This window comes from Camelus dromedarius, chromosome 8 (assembly GCF_036321535.1).
Source record: "Camelus dromedarius isolate mCamDro1 chromosome 8, mCamDro1.pat, whole genome shotgun sequence".
NCBI classification, from domain to species: domain Eukaryota; kingdom Metazoa; phylum Chordata; class Mammalia; order Artiodactyla; family Camelidae; genus Camelus; species Camelus dromedarius.
The window spans coordinates 19,817,919-19,839,483 of record NC_087443.1 but is presented as its reverse complement, the minus strand read 5'-3'; the positions used below and the strand labels follow the sequence as shown (position 1 = coordinate 19,839,483).

Here is a 21,565-nt window from a genome sequence, read left to right as displayed (position 1 = left end):
TGGACAAATATTTACTTTTTCAAGTTATTGCAATGAGAGCCTTAAATAGTGAAGACATTTTCATTTTTGAAAACATGAACTGGCTTTAGCATGAATGTTAGCACGGTGTATTTGTGTAGCAATATGTAGTGTCCAGAATCCTGCAACAGTCATTATCCCACGACATGAACTCTATGAGAGGTTAACTCACCTTTTCTACAGACACGGAGTCTGAGGCAATTAGGGGATAAGAAACTCCACCAAGTTCACATGGCTATACAGAGGGGCACGACTCAAGGTTGTGTTTAAAATATATAATTTACCATATATACATGGTCCATTACAAAGCCAAACTTTCTATAGTGTGCGGTGAAAAACCGCCAAGCACACTCACACATCAAGAAGTGTCCTTAACAACACAGTTGACAGGATGGCTGTGTTCCAGAATGGATTTGCCTCCAGGGAGATCCTGGATGTTGAACAGGTCCACAGAGCAACTTCCCCAGGGATCTAGACGCCATGCCTCCCAGCCTCCCTCCCCCGCAAGGGCATTAGAATTCACATGCATAGTTGAGTTGGGCAAGGCACTCTGTAACACAGGGGTGTTCGGGACACAGTTTTCCAACTCAGCTTGTATTTCCTACTGTCCTACTATTGGGGAACCAGGCAGAAGACTATTTGCTTTCACGCAAGTGGACATTCAATTAGAGCTGGTAACCTTGGCACCCTTCCCAGAGGCCTTCCATCCTGTCGATCAATGGAAAACTCCCCAGCGCCCTTGGAAGAGGGTGAGTGAGAACTTCTTGGAGAATGTAAATTTCTCCACCTGCAGAAGCCCCACTGCGGGAGGGGTGCAGGCCCTTAGAATGGACAACGCTCTACTCGTCCTGCGGCCTTGGGTGATAATGGGTGGGGAATCGGGCACCGGGGTCTTCAGACAGTTCACTGTCAGCTTAGACCTCAGACTTGCCCACAGTCTGTCTCTTGGCCTCTAAATCGCCAGTGTCGGTGCATCTATTTAAAACAAGAGATGCGATCTTGAGCAACTGCCTTAGATAAGCACTTTGCGCTGTTCTGGGTGCCCCGGCAATGTTCTCTGATCCTTTGAAAACCAGTTAGTATCTTATCTACCATCTCACACTTGGTCCTGTAATGGCATTTCCTCCAGCTAAATACTATGAGCTTGCTATCACAGGTACAGGAAGAGTAGAAGATTAAAAGTAAGATTTTTAAAAGGATTAAAACAAACTGAAAGCCAGAGAAAGGAGAAGAAAACATAAAGGGGTTTGGCTCAGCAGAGAATCTCCTTGGGTGGTCTCAGAATCAGAGTCCTCACCCGTCAGGGCTCAGACCCAGAAAATCTTGTCCTGGGAGACCTGTCTTTTGCAGAGAGGAGCCTCGTACCTCTCCGAAGGCACCTGGGATGTCACTGGAAAGGGGCTCCCACCCACACAGAAGGCATAAGTGAAAATACAAAAATAAGGATCTTGTATCCAAGGTTTCATAAATAACTGGGGTGGCGGATGGGTTACAGCTTGTTCTCCTCGAAGAGGATCTGGGCGTAGACGGTGCTGGTGGGGACGCCTTTGGCTGTCTGGTGGGGTTTGATCAGCTCCAGCTCAGCATAGGTCAAGTTCTCCTCGGCAATCTTTGGCTATTAGACAAAACACAACACAATTTTAGCTGAGCACAGGGAGTTCGATGTCATTCATTTGTCAGGCACGTATTTTCATAGCACTTTGGTGATTCAAAGGGAAACAAATGGACAAAAAAATGTAAGGGGACATGTAACTGCCTTTCTCTGGCTAACTTACTCCACTTAATGTAATATCACTTATATGTGGGATCTGAAGAAATGACACAAAACACAAATAGACTCACAGACATAGAAAATAAAATGACAATTATCCAAGGGAAAGAGGGGAGGTGGGGAGTGATAAATTAGGTGGTTGGGATTAACAGATACACACTACTATATATAAAATCAACAATAAGAAACTACTGAATAGCACAGGGAACTACAGTCAACATCTTGTAATAACCTAATGGAAAAGAGTCTGAAAAAGAATATACATGTATATGTTTATAGGGTTGAATCACTTTGCTGTACACCTGAAACTAACACAACATTGTAAATCAGCTATACTTCAATTAAAAATTTTTTTAATTAAATAAAAATAATAAAATAAAGTTAAAAAAAGGATGTGTAAAACCTATAAGATAGATCTTGTTGTCTTATATATAACACCATGTCCTACAAAGAGACACTATGATTTATTTTTAAGTTGACACAGAACACTAACAAAAAATGATTAAACATTAGGCCACAAAGTAAACTTTAATTCTGACAAGTGAAAACGCAACTAACAGCCTCTCATGGAAAGGATAAAAAAAGGTAAAGACAGAAACAAAAAATCTTAGAAATTAACCCCAAAATTAGAATGCTCCTATCTAAAAATTTTAAGTGACTTAATCTGTATAAAGCTAACATTTCAGAATATCTCGAAAATAATGATAAAGAAGATATTACTTGCCAGAACCTCAAGAAGGCTGTACTCAGAGAAGATTCATAACCTTAAATATTTATATTAAATGATATAAATTAAATGGATCAAACCCCCAATTGAAGAAGTTAGGAAACAGAACAAAAAAAATTTTTTAAAAAGGAGAAGAAAGAACCTAAATAAATAAATAAATAACACTAGACTGCATAAATCAGAAAACAGAAAAACCATAGAATAAATAAAAATATCCAAAAGCTTGTGCTTAAAAAGCACTAATAAAACAAACTGAAAAATAAATTAATCAAGAGGAAAAGAGAAAAAGTATAAATGAATAAAATAGGAAATTAGAAAAGAGATACAAGTGAAGGAAATTTTAAAACTTGAAGAACTTTGCTTAACATATGGCAAGAACTTTGAGATACAGGATGAGCAATAGTCCAGAAAAATATAAATTATAAACATTAACTCCAGGAAATCTAAATGTATTAATTATTATCAAAATAAAAAAAGAAAGAAAAGCGAAGAAAGGAAAATAATGGAAGGAATGGAGGCAGGAAAGAAGGCAAAAAGGAAGGAAAGAAAATACTGTCAAAAGCACCAGGCCCAGGCAGTTTTATAAGATAATTTCTAAAAGAAATTCTTTTAAGAAAGAGGTAATTCTAATATAATTAAACTGACCCAGAGCATTAAAAAAAGGAAAAGCTTCACATATTTTAGAACGATCTCATTTATTAGTATAAATTAGCATAAATCAGATTTACTTAGAGAGCATTAACATGTACACTAAAAGATAGATTATCATGTTCAAGCTGATTTTATTTCAGGAATGCAAAGATGGTTCAATATTAGAAAAATCTATTAATATAATTCACAGTAGTAATAAAGAGAAAAACCATATGGTTATCTCTACAGATGCTGGAAAGACATTTAATAAAATTTTTTTAAAGTGTTAAAAATAATTATTGTCACCAATGTATATTTTCTTATCATGATTAAGGAATGTTATTGAAATACAGAATAATTGGTGATGATCCAACTCACAAGCAAAGAACAAAATATTAACTACTATACATAAAAACAGATAAAAACCAAATTTCTTCTGTATAGCACAGGGAACTATATTCAATATCTTATAATAACCTTTAATGAAAAAGAATATGAAAACAAATAGATGTGTATATATATGTATGACTGGGACATTACGCTGTACACCAGAAATTGACACGTTGTAACTGACTATACTTCAATTAAACAAAAAAAAGTCTAACTGACCAAAAAAAAAAAAAAGGAAAAGAAAATTGAACAAAGAATGACAGGACCAGAGAGTTCACAGGAAAGGAAACACAAAGGCTCTCACACAGATGACGAGACTCAACCTCTCTCAAAATAAGATAGTAGTAATTTTAAAAACAGACATCAGTTTTATCTTTCAAGTTGACAAACAAACCAAAAAATTAAAAATTAAAAAAAGATTGCCAAAAGAAACAGAAACAGATCCTCTTGTATATTGTTGGTGGAAGTGCTTATTGGTACAAGCAAAAAAAACCTGGAAACACTTAAATGGACACCAGTAGGAAACTCGTGCATTCATAATGGGGTATACAGTGCAGTATTTAACAAGAATGATGGAGCTGTATGTGTACTGTATGTTTTACTGTCATGTGTGTAAATATGTGTGTATGGGAGTAAATCTACGTGTATATATTCCATGTGCTCAGAAAACTCTTAGATCTCACTTGGAAATCAAGAACCTGTCTCCAAGGTTCTCTCTGGGGAAGTAAACAGGGTAGCTGGAGGGAGACCCACCCTTTACTGTACACATTTGTTGGTACCTTTTGAATTTTGTAGATGGTATATGTATTTAAACAGCACATTATTTAATTTTAATTCAGAATTAGAAAAATTAAAGCTGGACACTGATTTATAGTCATAAAAGACACATCACTTTCATGTAAGCAACTCTGCTTTTGTCTTTTGTTTTTTGGCTTTGACTGTGCTGTCATTGTTTTATTTTGATTTTTCTGGCATGTGCTATACCTTGGTGATCTAGCCAAAATTCAAGATAAATAAACCATTTACATTCAATCTAAGGTTCTTAAAAAGAATGCCCAAAGCAAAAAGACTCTTTTCTTTTGAGATGAAGCATCACAAGAGGGGACAGGGAGCAAGAGAGAAAAATACCATATGATAACATCACTCATATGTGGAATCTAAAAAAAAAAAAAAAAGAAGAAAAATGAACTTAAATATAAAACAGAAACAGATTCATAGACATAGAATACAAACTTGTGGTTGCCAGAGAGGAGCAGGGTGGGAAGAGACAGACTGGGAGTTCGAGATTTGTACTGACAGGTAGATAAAGAATAGATATACAACTCTATACTGTATAGCACAGGGAAATATATTCAAGATCTTGTAGTAGCTCACGGTGAAAAAGAATATGAAAATGAATATATGTATATTCACGTAGGACTGAAAAATTGTGTGGTACACCAGAAACTGACACAACATTGTCAACTGACTATAACTCAATTAAAACAAAAAAAGGTAAGAGAGAAAAAAGAGGGGAAAAAAAAGAGAATGTAGAGAACTCCTTACAGCCAGTAACTTCTGGTCAGGGGTGACCTTGGAGAGACCCATCCTCACAAAGTGGCCCTTTTAAAATTTCAATGTTAAAGACAATGATAAGAATTGGAGCCTCCTGCTTGTCTTTTGATATCAAAAATTTTTACATTTCTTCTTCGTTGTCCGTATCTTACGAGCCAACAAAAATGCCATTTATTTCTCACCCTTTGGTTTAATTACGTTTCCCATTATAATGATTCTATTTAGAAACGCCATGCGTCCTCAATTAAGCACGCAAAACCCAGCTCATGTAAATTTTAGAGCCAAGATTTCTGAAATCATATTGTCCAGGTGTTTTATTACATTACTTTGAAATTGCATTGTTTTCTCGTGTAGATTATCTGTTTATTCTTAAGTTATTCCATTACGTTTGGATATGAAAAATAACGCTAGCTTTCTCCATACAGGTCACCAGGCTGGCCTGGCTAATGCGTCCTTTTCAAACATTTTTATGATGTTCCTATAGTAAACATAATTTAATAAAGCCAAAGCATACTAAATAAATAATTGCATCTAGAAAAGCAATAAAAACAAATAAAATTAGTATTTTCATAAGTGGAAAGGTACTTCAATTACTGCTACAAGCAACAACCCACCATAAAATGTGTAGAATCATTTCCCTTATGCATATTTCTGGAATATAATAATTTGATTGAAGATATGAGGTAGCACACCAGAGGCTCCGAATTGTGAAGTATATACAGTTTCCAACCGGAGATGCGTAATATTAGTCCTTGGCACCTTTAAAGAACCTATTGTTTTTCTGGCACGCGTGCTTGGCTATCCCCATCAACCATGTGCTTAATTACACTTCCCAGCTTGTTTAGCTAGAAATAAATTCCTAATGGCCACCGAAAAGGGGAAAATGTAGACTCCTCACCAGTTTTTCACCGAGCGACCTTTCCTGGCACTGATGCTTTAGGGGAAGGTTGAGGTGCCTTAAGAAGTAGCTTAGAGAAAATTATCGGCGTATCAGGAGGACTATAATAGCGCTGGTAGTGAATCCAGGAGTCAGGAGCAGAATGTAAAGGTTAAAGCAGGCAATTGCAGCGGGGCAGAGGCAGCGTGAGGGACCTGTCACGTGTCAGGTGATGCTGCCATCTTGACCACACAAACCTGTTTGGACTTAAGATAAAGGCATCCCTCCTAATGTCTATGGCGATTCAAGAACTGGAGTGCAGTGAGTGCGTCCCTGGAGGTGAATCAACACACACTTCTGTTCGTTCCCTGCCAGCCTCTGGTCCTCAAGCCCCCATCCTGTTCCTGGTGCTGCAGGAAGTACAGAAGTACGTGGGAGCAACAGCACTCAAGAAAACAAATTTAAATACGCTTGAACTGGCTGTTCACGAGCACTCCTGCAACAACTGTGAAAACACAAAGGACACTGTGGGAGGTAGGACTTCCAGGCTTCAGACGTGAACTTTACATTTCTATCTGCGGGTGCTGTGTTCCCCGGAGAACAGGAGGGGGATGGCGACCAGCTATTTGAAGTCCCGGCAGTGTCCTTTAAAAGAAGCCCTAGAGACAGACTGGGAGTTCGAGATTTATAGATACTGACAGGTAGGTACAGAATAGATAAACAAGTTCATACTGTATAGCACAGGGAAGTATATTCAAGATCTTGTAGTATCTCATGGTGAAAAAGAATATGAAAACGAATATATGTATGTTCCTATATGACCGAAGCATTGTGCTGTACACCAGAAAAATTGACACCACATTGTAAACTGACTATATCTCAATAAAAAAATAATAATAACAATATTTCAATTAAAAAAATAGCAAAAAAACTTTCTAAACATGTGAGAAGGAACACGGCCGTTTCCTCTTTTCCAGGACTATTTAGTTTTATTTTCTTTTCCCCTTCACTTAGCCTGAAGAGACTCCTGGCCCATTTCTCTTTCTATTCCTCCAATAAAGGCCTGGATTTGTGTTCAATTGCCTGGGTCTTGTAGGTTCTAAACCCCTTTGTTTCATGTACATTTAATCTCACTTTTCATATGTTTCCTCCCAGCCATGAGGAATCCACTCCTTAGTCTGGAGTGGGATTTTATAAGCAAGAGGGGCAGAGGTTTGGATGGAGACATGGGTCAACGTATCCAAGAGAGGCCAATGCATCCAAGAGAGAAAAATTCTCCTCTAAAAAAAAAAAAATAATAATTAACACAACCTTGTAAATCGACTACACTTCAATTTTAGAAAAGGACAAAAATTTAAAAAGAAAATTCCTCTCTTAGTTCAATGAAAGTGCTCATGGAGAGGAGGTGAGGACAGTGGCCCTGAAGCCATTACCTCATGGCTGACAGCAGAACAGGGGTTCAGGAGGAATTGGGACCTCGGTTCAAATGCCAACTGGGTGACCCTGGGCCAGTTCCATCATTGGCACTCAGGGATCTACCTCATTGATGTAAGTGAGGATTTAAACAAGAAGATGTATGCAATGATTCTCGCACCACTGTGTCAACCCCGTAAAAGATGCTGAACACACGTGTGCTGAATAAATCAATGTTTTGGTGTCATCGCTTTCTCTCTATAGAGTGTCAGCTAAAATACCACCCATCAGTATACCTTCTGAGGTCTTCAGGAGTTACCAAGAACGATGAGAACGAAGTAGCCCTGGACATCTTTTGACAGATAAAGAATAGATTCTAGGAAATTAGTTGTTATGGTCTGAATTGTGTCCCTTCAAAATTCATGTATTGAAGCCCTAAGCCTGCAATACCCCAGAATGTGACTGTACCTGGAATCAGGGTTTGTAAAGAGGTAATTAGAGTAAAATCAGGTCATTAGAGTGGGCCCTAATCCAGGATGACTTGTGTCCTTATAAGAAGAGGACATTAGGACTCAGGCACATAGAGAGGGAAGACAATATAAAGAGACAGGGAGAAGATGGCCACTTATCAGCCAAGGAGAGAGTCCTCAGAAGAAACCAGCCCTGCAGACAGCTTGATCTCAGACTTCTAGCATCCAGAACTGTCCAAGCGCCCCAGTTTTTGGTACCTTGTCCGGCAGCCCGAGCAAACTAACAGATTAGTTAAGATGGTGACAGAAGAGAAGGGAAAGGGAATGGCCTGCCTTAGGGGCAGAGGAGAGGAACTACCTGATGCTTCACCCAGGACGAAAGAGATGCACACAATTTATGTCAACACTGGAGCAGAAGCATCCCCTTCTGAGGGAGGAAGGGGACTGAGGTCTGATTTATTTACCTCCCCATTCCATGAGGAACAACACTGGAATAAAGAAGCTCTAGGACTGCCTCACATGGTACAACCCCCCACCCCCAAGACACACACAGACACACACCTTCCACCCCCAGCAGCCCTGCCCGCCATGGCTTAGCTAGACCCTGGGTTGCAACCGACGTAGCTGCATCGCTGGCAGCCCGGGCCGAGCACAGCTCCGGGCTGGGGACCCACTAGCTTTGAGGAGAGAAGGGATGGGGATGCTGCTGTAAATATCCTCGTAAGGGAGCGCTTGGCTCCAGCCATGAGAAGGCAGCTACTGCAGGCAGCAACTGAGGCCCAGGGACGGCTGCCTCCATCTGAATAATGGACTACAGGACAGTCCAGTCTGCCATCTTTAGTCCAGTTCAGTCTGAGCTGAACCCAGCATATAGGCAGAACCCAAGGTCATCCTCATCTTCACAGATGAGCAGATGGACATCTGAGGGAGGAGGAGTCAGCTTTACTGAGTCATGTTGGTTCTGCCCGAATCCCTGGGCCCCTACCTGCCACTCCACAGCTCTCTCGGAAGCCACCTCTTTGGTTGCCACTTCTCACGCTGATGATACAGGGGAAGCAAACCTCAAGAAGAGACTGGGATGAGGTTGAGCAATGTGTTGAGTAGAAGACAGATCAAAATCCTGCAGAAAGGGGCTCCTTGGTCCAAGGAAGTGATACTTCCCCATGCGCTCAGACCTTCTTGGGCAAAGTGTCTTGTTTCTTCCCGATGAAAAAATAAATGGAGTAAATCTTGAGACTTGAGGCAACAAGAATGAAAACCAGGGGCAACATGCTCAAGATACTGGAGCCTTGTGGCCTCAGTGACCAAAGATTTCAGGATTAGGTAACTGGGAGCTGAAATTCCCTCCATGCTCAGCTTTCCCAAGAGGGTGGAGAGCTGTTTCCATGGTGTTGAGGGGGCCCTTTTGTAATTTGTCTATTCAGAAGGGGCATTTTTCTAAAATCTACATAAAGGTGCTATATGTACTGGCAGTGGCCCTGGCCTATGCCCAGATATTTTGCCATAAAAAAAAAATAAATGACAATCTGTTTCAAGATAAAATGAAATATGTAAAATGAACCGTAACTTTGGAAATTCCTACTCCCAGGGCTCAGTGGAAGTGGCCAGATGGTGAAGGCCAGTGATCTGTGATCTCTGGTGGCTCTTAGCAATCATGGCAGCCTGGAATCTACTGCCTCCGGTGCTGAGAACGAGGACCCAGCCCACTGGGGGAGTAGGATGGGTGGGGCTCAGGACATAGGTGTCAACACGAAACAGAAGCAGGGCTAGATTTATTCCTTCACAGGCCCTGCCTTGTGGATCTTTCTGATCTGTTGTCTGGAATATCAAAGTTCTCCAGCAATAAAGGTTGTAGGTTACAAAACCCCAAGGGGAAGGCATTGATTGACTTTGGACATCCGGCCACTGCTGCAAGTGCCAAGGGTGATGGCCTAGATGCAAACTCTCCTACGTGATCTGCTTTCAATCACCCTCCCAGGTTCCCCTCCTTCTCAGATGTCCCCAGCAGGTGAGGGGAGCTCAGTTGCAACTGATGCTGGTTCCCTCAGCATGGAATTCCCTCTCTCCTCACATATGAGGTGGACCCCCTACTGCTTCACAATCCAGCCAAGCCCTCTGTGAGGGCTCCCTGACATCATTTGTGTCCACAGTGTGCTCCACACCACTGCCCAGCCTTGTGACACGTCTTTTGGGAATGCACTGGGACCTACCATGATATATATTCTCTTTGTCTCTCCCTCTTTCTGTCTCTCTGTCTGTCTGCTTATCTGTCTATCTCTCTAATAATAGTAATCATAGAATGGTGCACTGGCCAAAGACTGAAGAGATTTTATAATAATAAATTTTTATTAATTTATTTATTTCCATGAAAATATTTCAAATGTTCTAAGCGTGCTCCTGAGCTATGTTCTCCAATGTGGGCAACACCCCCACCCGGCAGGCATGTTCACAGGTTCACACACATGCGTGTGCACCCCCAGCCCTAGGATTACAGTTCTACTCACATCTCCTGCTCTGTCTTCCACTGACACAGAGATTTTTGTTTAACTTTTTAATTTAATTTTCTTAAAAGACATGCAGTAAAAGCTTTTTTTTTTTTTTTTTTTTTTTTTGGTGGATCGTTGCATGCATCTGAATGCACATACAGATTTCCAGGACCTCTGCCAGCTCAGGACACAGAATGGCTCCATCACAGTCCCTCCCACTAACCTCTGCAGTCACGTCCTACCTCCAACCCTATCTTCAGACAACCCCGATCTGTGTTCTGTCACTATGGTTTTCTCTCTTAGAGAATGTCTTGTGAAAGGAATCATACAGCATGTAAGTTTTGGGATCGGCTTTTTCTCTCAGCATGATTTCCTCACGTTTCATCCACATCGCCATGTGTATCAATGGTTTGTTCCTTCTGATTGCTAAGGAGTATCCCACGGTGGGTCACGTGCCACAGTTTGCTTATCCAACAGCTGCTGAGGGACATCTGGCTCAGTTCAAGTTTTTGATGGTTATGAGGAGTTGCTATAAATAATCATTGCAGGTTTGTGTGTGATGTTTTCATGACTCTAGGATAAACACCCAGGAATGGGGTTGCTGGGTTATATGGAAAGTACGTCTAACTTCAAAAGAAACTGCCAAACTATTTGCCCAGAGTGTCTGCAGCATTGCTCCCTCTCACCAGCAATATCTGAGGTTTTACACGCTCTACATACATGACGGCACTTGGTAGTGCCAGTGTTTTTTTATTTTCGCCATTCTAGTAGGTGCTGGTGGTCCAGTAATTACCTTTTCACTGTCCTGGAGGAACTCACCAGTCCTAGCCTTGCACTCAAATACTCACTGACAGCCACTGAGCCAGATTAAATTCTCACATAGAACAACATCCCGAGAAGAACTGGGAAAGGCTTAGCACACAGACCAGTTTTCTAATACAGTGATAGAACCTTCTGGAATCTAGGTGTAGTGAAGTGAATATGCAAGTTTCAGAGTTTGAAATGCTATGTCCCCCATCCCCTCTCCCGTTCTGCCAGTGGTCAGACCTGCAACAGCCAATGACAGCCTCCAGGCTGGACCTCCCGCTTCTAACGTAAGCCCTACCTCCCCCCAGTTTTAGAGCGATGATTATGGAACGTATGTCTAAAGGGAAGGATTTACTGCATAAAGCTAACACTGGAAGAGTCAACCCCAAAGGATTTAGAAGTTGTGAACCTCTTGGGACCATGCCTTACTTCAAGCCCCTAACTGAAAATTTCTGTCTCATTTTGTAGGTGTGTTTCCAAGAGTCAAGCCAAGAGTTAGCTTTCCTCCCAGAAGAAACAGATTGAACATTCCACGCAGACTGCTGCAAAACCACACTTTTGCACAGAGATCACGGTTCGATGCAAACGTTGAATTAAGTTGCAGGAATAAAAGAACAATGCAGTTGCAGCCACTGCAAGTTCTCCGATGTCAGAAGTTCAATTGGGTAATACCATTATCGCAGCATCAGATCAATAACTAGGACATGGGATGTTTATGCTAACGTCACCTTCGAGCTTAAAAATGTGATTGCAGTTCTTCGGAGTTGCACTGTCAGGAATCTATTTACCCAAGAGAGAATTACACATTATCCATATTATCGAGGGCAGACTTCCTCTTCCCTCTTCGAGATAAGTGTTCATTCTTTATTCAACAGAGGAGCACTGGTAAAACAAACTCTCCCCTGGTAACATCCACACACTGGCCACCAGAGCCACCAGAGCCACCGAGGAGCGGGGAAGGCTTGCGCATTCCGTGAAGCTCATTCAAGTGCATTCAGTGATGGAGGGCACTCAGTGGGTACCTGTAGGTCCCAACTCAGGAAAGAAAACTCTGTCGTGGTCCTTATGCGTCCTGTAAGAACCAACAGACCTTGGAAACGAACTTGACTTGTGTTCCACAGGCCTGCCAACTGGCATATTTATTTATATTTAAACATATTACGGAAAGAAAAAGCATGTTAAATGAAATGAAAGAATCAAAACAAACAAAAGAGATATATTTTTGAGACAGAGACCTTGAACGATGGTATGAAGACACAATCTTGAAGTGACTCTAGGGGGTGGCAGAGTGTGGGGGGGTGTTGGGGATTGGTCCTTCTGAGATCAGCTCCGTGAGGTGGGGCCAGTGGCCATGCCCGCTTCACAGATGAGCAAACAGGCTTTAAAGGCAGCTAAATGGCTCAAGGTCATGCAGCCATTGCTGGGTGGAGTCTGAACTCAGAATCCAGCAGTCCGGCCTGGAATCCACACCCTGCTCACAGGCAGTGCCCAGAACTTAACAAGTAGTGGTCAGAAGCAGTGATTGAAGAAGCTCTGATGTGGGTGCCTTGTCCATGGGTGAGCCAGCCAGGTGGACAGCAGTCCTTGAAATTCCAACGGGGACAAGAGTGACCTTCCAAAGACAACGGGGAAGCTTCACTGGCATAAATCTCAGGAGAGTGTGTTTCAGAAGAGGCCAGGGCTGCTCAGCGGCAGTGTGAGCTCCAGCTGGAGGGGAGTGGGGAAGGGAGAACCAGCCCTCCCTCATCAGAGGCTTGGCTTCGTGCAGTGGGGTGGGGGACCTGAGGGCACAGCCCAAGGGCTGACACGTGGGGCTGACACTGATTGGGTCACACCACAAAGGGGCGGGAATCCTGCTGGCGTCCCTTCTGGTGACCTCTTGTCTCTCTTCCCAGTCTCACCCCCAAAGGAGTCTTAGTCTCCAAGGAAGGAGCAGGTGTGACTCTGACCAGCATGGGAGGGAGGTGCCAAAGGTGTAGTCAGGCTGTGAGTGAGGTAGCAACAGACTCTAGGGCAGAGGTGCCCACTGGACAGGGAGAAATGTGAAGCTCGGCGCTGATGGGGTGGGGCTGGAAAATCCAGGGGAATTTTCTGAGGTAACCGCCGGAGACTTGCCAGGTCTACTCTCACCATCTCCTTGGAGCTGAGGTCATTGGTCCACTGGTACCTCTGGTTCTAGCAGCATAACTGATTCCAGCATCCTCCCTCAGAGGCAGGGTGGGGACTGGAATTCAGCTGCACTCCCCAAACCGAGAAGGCAGATGAGACTGTTGACTTAGGTGCGTCTTGGCAATCTGAGCCAGGGCCCAGAGACCAGGACCCTCAGTTACTGTGCGTGGAGACAGAGATGCTCTCCGAGGCCCCCTTCCTCTGTCATTTCAGCCACCTGTGAGCCTTACAGGTGTACCTGCCCAGAGTCCTACCCCATGCCTGCCTTCCACATTGCTAATACCCAGTGACTCATGGCCGGTAACCCAGTGTTCTCTAGGACTTTGGAAGGATTAAAAAAGCTCTGGAACTCGAGAGAGAAGACTTGGCTGGAGATGAAGATTTCCAAGCCTCATCCAGGTGAGCTGGCACCTTGGGTTGGATGAAGTCATTCGGAAATCACGAGCGGAGCTATTTCACATCGAGCTCTGGAGCCTACAGAGAATTCAACGGATGCTTAGCAAAGTGCATTCCCAGAAGGAATTTGACACGAGGGAAAGTCACATGCCCCTGGCTAATGGCTCAGAGGACAGACAGAGGTGACCAGCTGTAGAAGGCTCTGATGCTCTGCGCAGACGGGCCCGAGGCTTTATGAGTCATGAGACAGATGGCTATCTCTAGATTTCACCAACATATGTTTTGGAAGCTGAAATGTGATTAGAGACAATTCTCCTGGGGAGGGTCCTGACACATGAAACTTCTCACAGTGGCGCAGCGAGCTCTCCGTGATCTAATACAGTCACTCATCTTCCCTTCCCGGTGGACCGTAGAGCTATGTTTTCCCAGCTGCCAGCCCAAAGTACTTTTACTGGCAATATTATTCAAGAGAATGCTTATGCTTTGAAAACGAGAGTCTTTGGTTTCCTACTTGTACACAGACGTCCGTTCTGAGACTCTTCAGTCTTGAACATGCTCCATCTTCTAATCAACTGCAATCTTTAAAACACTCTTCCAGATTCATGGGATCGTGCAAGGGTCTGTCTAGTGGTACTTTAAGAGCATGGACTCTTGGAGACAGAAAGATGGCTATTTACTAGCTGTGTGACCTTGGGTAAGTTACTTAACCTCTCTGTGCCTCCGTGTCCTCATCTGTCAAGAGGGACTTATAATAGTACCCATCCCACAGAATTATTTTGAGGATTAAATGCATTAATACAAGTCATGCACTTAGAAGATTACCTGGTAGATAAACAGTAAATGCTACACAAGTACTCAGTTACTACCATGAGTATAATTTTTATCGTAGAAACGAACAAGTGTTGCTTGAACAATTGGTCCCTTTGAAATATTTAGAGCAGAGAAAAGAAGACAGTCAGAGATCATTTGGAAAAACATCATGTACCAGATGCTGCTGGATGCCATTGGACTTTGGACCAGTTCCAGAGAAATCCAGGTAATTTTTTTTCATAGTGGGAAAGATAATTGCTCTAAAAAGATAAGTCAAATCATGCCGCTCACTGCTCTACACAAAATTCCCCCAGTTTCTCTTCATACCTAAGAATAAAATCGAGTGTCCTTATCAGCATTCTGATCCTTCCTGATCTTGCCCCGGAACCCCTCTGCCCCCAGCTCGCACCACACGTCCCCCTTGCTGGCCAGGGCTCCAGCCACACTGGTCTTCTTGTGTCTCCTGGACACACCTGGCCACCACTCCCGGTGCAGGGCCCGCCTCAGGGCCTCTGCCTGGAATGTTCTTTCCCCACACGGCAGTGCTCCCTCACTTTATCAGCTCTGTGCTCCAAGGAGGCCCCCACCCCCATCAAACACAGCCCCTCCCCAGCTCCCTGCCCTGCTCGATTGCTCTGCAGAGCACGTCTCACCCCTTGATACTGAAAAGCAATGTCTCCTTGATTACCTGCTGTCTTCTCCCACTAGAATGTAATAATAGTACCTAGTGTTTACTTAGCACACCAACAACTCTGTGCAGAAAGTACTCTTTTTATCACCCTGATTTCACACATGCAGAAACCAAGGCAAAGAAATGGCAAGCTTGAGGTCCATAGCTAGCAAGCAGCAGCGCTGGGGCTACCGCTGGCCTCTAACCACACTGCTCAGCTCCATGGAAGCAGTGACTGTTAAACTTTGCCACTGCTGCACCCAGTGCTGTGCGGGGAAACTGTCAAGCGACTGGTACCCCAAGAAGAAAACTCTCATTTGTAGCCTTTGCTGATTTACATATGTAAATCCTCCCATGATGACTGATTGCAAGATGCCAAAGGGATTTGCTCTCTCTCTCTGGCAGACAGGAGTGGGCTGGAGCATGCTGCTGCTGACGACTTAGCTCCTAGGAAGATAAACGGCCCCGGTGCTACTTGGCACACAGAAGATACTCAATGCTCATATTTAAATGAATGAATGAATAAGACAAAAAATGAAAGAAAACCCACCTGGAACTCATTAAAAACTGTCCTGTGGCTATCCTTGGCCCCAGGAATGCAGGGAGGGGATGCTCTCAGAAGTCACGGGCAGAACCATGGGACTCGTTTCTCTCTCAGCCTGTCTAGGTCCCCACGAGGACAGTCTACTGAGAAGTCAGCTACCTGGGTTCTGCCACTGGGAATCACATGAAATCTGCATACGGCTCTAAACTTAATAGTTTTAAAGACAGATAGATAGATAGATAGATAGATAGATAGATAGATAGATAGACAGACATAGACAGATCGTTAACATCCTACACTGGGGAGAGTGTGAGGAAATGCTCACTCTCATCCTTTGCTGATGGAAGAATAAAATAAGAAAACACATTTGGAAGGTAATAGGGCAGACTCTATCAAAATGAAAATGCAGCTATACGTTCATATCATAATCCCATTTCTAAAAACCTCTCCTAAAGAAATACCAATAAGCAAAGTTATAAGTGAAAGGATATTCACTAGAACATTGATCCAAAGAGTGAAAAATTAGAGTCGGGGACTAATTAAAGAAATGATGATGGAGGAGGGTGTAGCTCAGTGGTACAGCGCATGCACGAGAGCCTGGGTTCAACTCTCAGTACCTCCATTAAATAAATAAATAGATAAACCTAATTAACCCCCTTAAAAACCCCCACAAAAACAAAGAAAAAAGACTGAAAAAAATGATGATACTGTAACGCTTTGCAGTCATAAAAAGAATGGGGTAGATCCCTATGTACTAACGGAGAAACATGAGCCTGATCTATTGTCTGATATATTTGTTAATAATAAATCAATTTAACACGTGAACATATTGTTTAGGATTGTTTTCGGGGAACTTGGCACACAGACGTGGATTTGGCATAATTCGTAGCCATGATCTACACTGACTGTGAGTCGACCGTACATGCACTTTGGGAATACATACATATATGTGGATATAAGTTTATATATAGAGTGAAAAATATTTCAAAGAATGTGAGCCCCCTGTTAGGAGGCCCAAGGCAGAATTTTACTTTCTATTTTAACAAATGGAGATCCGCCAGCCTTATTCCTGTGCCCCACTTAGAATCACCATTACAGCTTTCATCATGAAAACCCATCCAGTCAAGTCAGGACAGAAAACACATTGAGACCAGTGGACTGGGACTTTACTGAGTGCTTCTGATGAAAGGCAGCAGAGCCAGAGTCCAGTGGGGAAGGACAGAGAATGGGGGCCAAGTGCCTGGTCAGACCCAGCTCTGCCACTTCCTGGTGGAGGAGTTTGTGCTGGTACCACCTGCCTCACTGGTGAGACGGATACATTACAATACTTAGGTCAAGGTCATCCCAATGTTCGAACTGGTAAGCCCTGGGATCCTGTCTGCGTGGGGAAGTGCCATCCAAGTGAAGTGTGTGTATCATTGTAATCATCAACACCATCATCTCATCACCACCACCATCATCTCATCACCACCACCATCATCTCATCACCACCACCACCATCTCATCACCACCACCACCATCAATATCACCACCACCTTTATCACCATCATCACCCCTGTCATCTCATCATCACCATCATCTCATCACCACCACCTTTATCACCATCACCACCACTATCACCACCAGGATTATGTCACAGATATAATGTACAGGGCACAAACCAAACATTAAGACCAAGTATACAATAGCAGTAGGTATCCCAGCTCATTTGTTGAATTCACACGCAACATGGGCAATGGGCACATGTTGAATTCATGGTTTGTATTCTTCACCTTTCCCTGAACATTCTAATCATTAATTCCCAAGGCTGTGTCTTTTTCCATCACATGCGGTTGTTGGAATTTATAAATTCAGCTTTAGGAAGTTATAACAATAAACGAGAATCGAATCTGGCTTGGGAAACAAAAGCCCCATCGTTTGTCATGAACTCAGAATTTCACTTACAGATTTTCTTCCCCATATACAGGTTTGCTGATGCTTTATTTTTCTTTCTTTCTTTCTTTCTTTCTTTCTTTCTTTCTTTCTTTCTTTCTTTCTTTCTTTCTTTCTTTCTTTCTTTCTTTCTTTCTTTCTTCCTTCCTTCCTTCCTTCCTTCCTTCCTTCCTTCCTTCCTTCCTTCCTTTCTTTCTTTCTTTCTTTTCTTCCTTCCTTCCTTCCTTCCTTCCTCTCTCTCTTTCTCTCTCTTTCTTTCTCTTTCTCTTTCTTTCTTTCTTTCTTTCTTTCTTTCTTTCTTCCTTCCTTCCTTCCTTCCTTCCTTCCTTCCTTCCTTCCTTCCTTCCTTCCTTCTTTCCTTCCTCTCTCTCTTTCTCTCTCTCTTTTCTTTCTCTCTTTCTTTCTCTCTTTCTTTCTCTCTTTCTTTCTTTCTTTCTTTCTTTCTTTCTTTCTTTCTTTCTTTCTTTCTTTCTTTCTTCCTTCCTTCCTTCCTTCCTTCCTTCCTTCCTTCCTTCCTTCCTTCCTTCCTTCCTCTCTCTCTTTCTCTCTCTCTTTTCTTTCTCTCTTTCTTTCTCTCTTTCTTTCTTTCTTTCCTCTTCCTTCCTCCCTTCCTTCCTTTCCTTTTTTTTCTTTCTTCCCAAATGGTACTTCATTTCTAGCATTCTCTATTTCAGATACAAAATGTCTTTTAACAACAACTCTAAAGTGCTCTACATTCAAAACTGAAGTTTTAAATGAAATAGGCTTTCAGAAAAAAAAATCAACTGTGAGCACAAATGATACTGTTTCGGGAGATTACAAAACTAAAATAGTGGGAAAAGTTAAAAAAAAAAATTTCCCAGCAGTGCAATGATCCCAGCAACGAAGTGCCCAATAAAGGCAGTAAATCAGCTGAGCTGAGATGGAACACAGGCTACGGCTCTGCAGGGACATTCCCTGCAGACACATGGATGGGCCTGCCCTAGAGTGGGCCTGGGACCCGATGCAGCAGGCGGACACGTGCAACCAGGCGGGGTCACTCAGGGGGCTGGACCTAATGGACCTCTGGGCCTGCCTCCAGCCTCACCTCTCTGATACATGTTCCCCTTTGTCAGGAGGCTCCAAGGCTCATGCTCCTGTCCCCACGGCACCTTGTACACTGCCTGTCAACGCCCAATAGGTACTTGGAGGTTGGAGGAGAGGAAGATGGCAAAATCATCCAAATGAATCAGTGATGCAGGAAACAGGAGAAACACAGCCCTGAGGTGGTCAATTCTGAAGTGACCTGCCTCCTGAAAGCACAAAGCCACACTCTCTTTTGAGGACAGGGTGAGGCAGGCTCCCTCTGCATCACTTCTTGAGTCAGATTCCTGTTGTCTCCCAAAAGGAGGTTCCTAAGGAGTCCTCAAGGTGCTACCAGTCTTAAAAGACTCCTGAAAGTAACATTTTTGCTTGGCCCATTTCTAATAAAATCAGTGCCTCCACCAACCTCCAGCAGCCTCTGATGCAGCTGAGAAGCATCCAGCCTGCTCGCTGTGGGTGGACAGCGGGAGGCAGCAGAGGGACCGACCTCGGCACTAACCTCGTGGCCTGCAGGGTAATGACAGCCCTGGGTCAGGGCTAACAGTCCCTAATATGGGACGTTCCCAGTGCCACTTCTGGGAGCTCTGCTCTCGCACCCTGGATGATCACAGCCGCCCGCTCTCCCCAGACTGAAGCAAACCCATGAAAGGAAATGACTTCTGTTTTACCCACGCTCATCCCTTCCGAAGCCTCAGCGTCTATCCTTCCCTCCAGTTGACACGCATAACTCCCGTTGATAGTAACAGGATCTGCATGTGCACCAAGGGGAGCATAGAATTTTATCTCTGCAAAAATGGCACTAGCATGGTACAAGCAAACTTTTTGTTTTTTTCCCAAGGCTTTTACTTGGGGCAATATATTGTACATGTGGTTGCAGGGTTTTTTCCTTCTTTTTAATTTTAAATCGAGATTATGAACATATTTTATGCAGGTTAATATATCCTTTTCATGTAAAATTTAACTGAAACCAGTGCTAGCACATTTAATGTCAACAAGAGAAATTCTCCAGCTTATTATAAGCATCTTTCAAGAAACCTGAAATGCATGTCCTCTGGAAATAATTTTGCTGGGATTTGGGTTATTATTAAAATCCTCTCAGAGTTCGATCACTGGTGTCTAATGTGCCTCAAAGCCCTTTCCTGCTACTGATCAGAGAAAAACTCTTTTCAGTCTTGGAAGTACATTCTTGAGAGTGAAAACTGAGCCAGGAGAAGAGGCTTCTTTCCTGATGCCAGGCAGACACTGAACGGGGCGGGGCAGCTCAGTCCTGAGCTGACCACTGGGTGGAAGGCGCATTCCTAAGACAGATGTCCTTCAACCTTGTCCCTCTGTCTGCCTTGAGGGCTCTGATCTTTCAGATTCCATGAGAAGAGACAGGTTCATGGTAGACTTTAAACTCAAGAGAATCCCAAGCAAGCAGGTCTTGGTCACACATTCTCTGTATGTAGAAATTCTCCACCTGTGACCATGAGGAACCTAGGAGATCACGGGGCGGGGCTGGACCTGCTGAGATGGGGATGAGCCATTCAGGAAAGGTTTTTGGGAATGAGGGAGAGTCACACTATCCCTTAGAAGTGGATTCTCCTGTTTAATTCTCTCTTGGTTGATAAATAAGAAAACCTACCATTCTCCCAAGTGGGCTGAACTGTCTTACTAAAATGTTTAAGTACAGCGCTCTCCGGCGGTGGCCAGTGATGACTCCGTACTGTTGGCAATGACCCAACCAGAGCTGGCTACTGAGCTTGATGAATTATTCAGAGCTGCACTTCTCAAACTTTAACGTTCATCAGATGCATCTGGGATCTTATTGAACTGCAGATTCTAATTCAGTAGGTCTAGGGGGTGGGGCCTAAGCTTCCACTTTTCCAACAAAGCTCCCAGGCGATGCCCAGGCTGCTGGTCCATGGACCTCACATTGAGCAGCGAGGACTTAGAGCTCCAATCTCAGATCTCTGCCTTCAATTGTTGATTCACTCTGCACAGTCTGTAGATTCCAGGTCCCTCCTGGGGACACAGTGATGTGCAGGTTGTTGATACGTTAAAAACCAGTGCTAATCAAAATGTAAAACTTCTGGGCATCAAAAGACATAGTCAGCAGAGTGCAAAGGCAATCTACAGAATGGGTGAGAACATCTGCAAATCATATATCTAAAAGACGTAAATATCCAGAATTATATAAAGACCTTCTTCTACAAGCTCAACAAAAACAAACAATCTGATTTAACAATGGGGGAAAGACTTGAATAGGCATGATGTCTCCCAAAAAGATATACAAATGGCCAACAGGAATAGGAGAAGATGCTCAACATCACTAATCATTATGGAAATGCAAATCAAAACCACAATGAGACATCATCTCACACCTATTAGGATGGCTACTATCAAGAAAAAAAAAAACAGAAAATAACAAGTGTTGACAAGGATGTAGAGAAACTGGAACCTTTGTGCACTATTTGATGGGAATGTAAAATGGTGCAGCCACTCTGGAAAAGAGTAGAGCAGTTCCTCAAAAAATTAAAAATAATGCTCAATATCACTAATTATCAGAGAAATGCAAACTACAATGAGGTATCATTGAAATGCAATGAGGTACCAGAGAAATGCAAAATCAAAACTACAATGAGGTATCACCTCACATCAGTCAGAATGGCCATCATTCAAAAATCCACAAATGGTAAATGCTGGAGAGGGTGTGGAGAAAAGGGAACCCTCCTACACTGCTGGTGGGAATGTAATTTGGTGCAGTCATTATGGAAAACAGTAAGGAGAGTTCCAAAAGACTAAAAATAAACTTACCATATGATCCATCAATCCCACTCCTGGACATATATCTGGAGGG

General features: G+C 43.1%; 1 protein-coding gene across 1 annotated transcript in view; it reads right to left on the bottom strand.

Moving 5' to 3' along the window:
• Positions 1-278: 278 nt before the first annotated feature.
• Positions 279-21,565, bottom strand: part of VSTM4 (V-set and transmembrane domain containing 4) — an 89,531-nt gene continuing 68,244 nt past the window's right edge. The window contains exon 8 of the mRNA XM_031460978.2: positions 279-1,633. Within this exon, the coding sequence (XP_031316838.1) occupies positions 1,508-1,633 (126 nt within the window). The 3' untranslated portion in view covers positions 279-1,507. The remainder of the gene's footprint in view (positions 1,634-21,565) is intronic.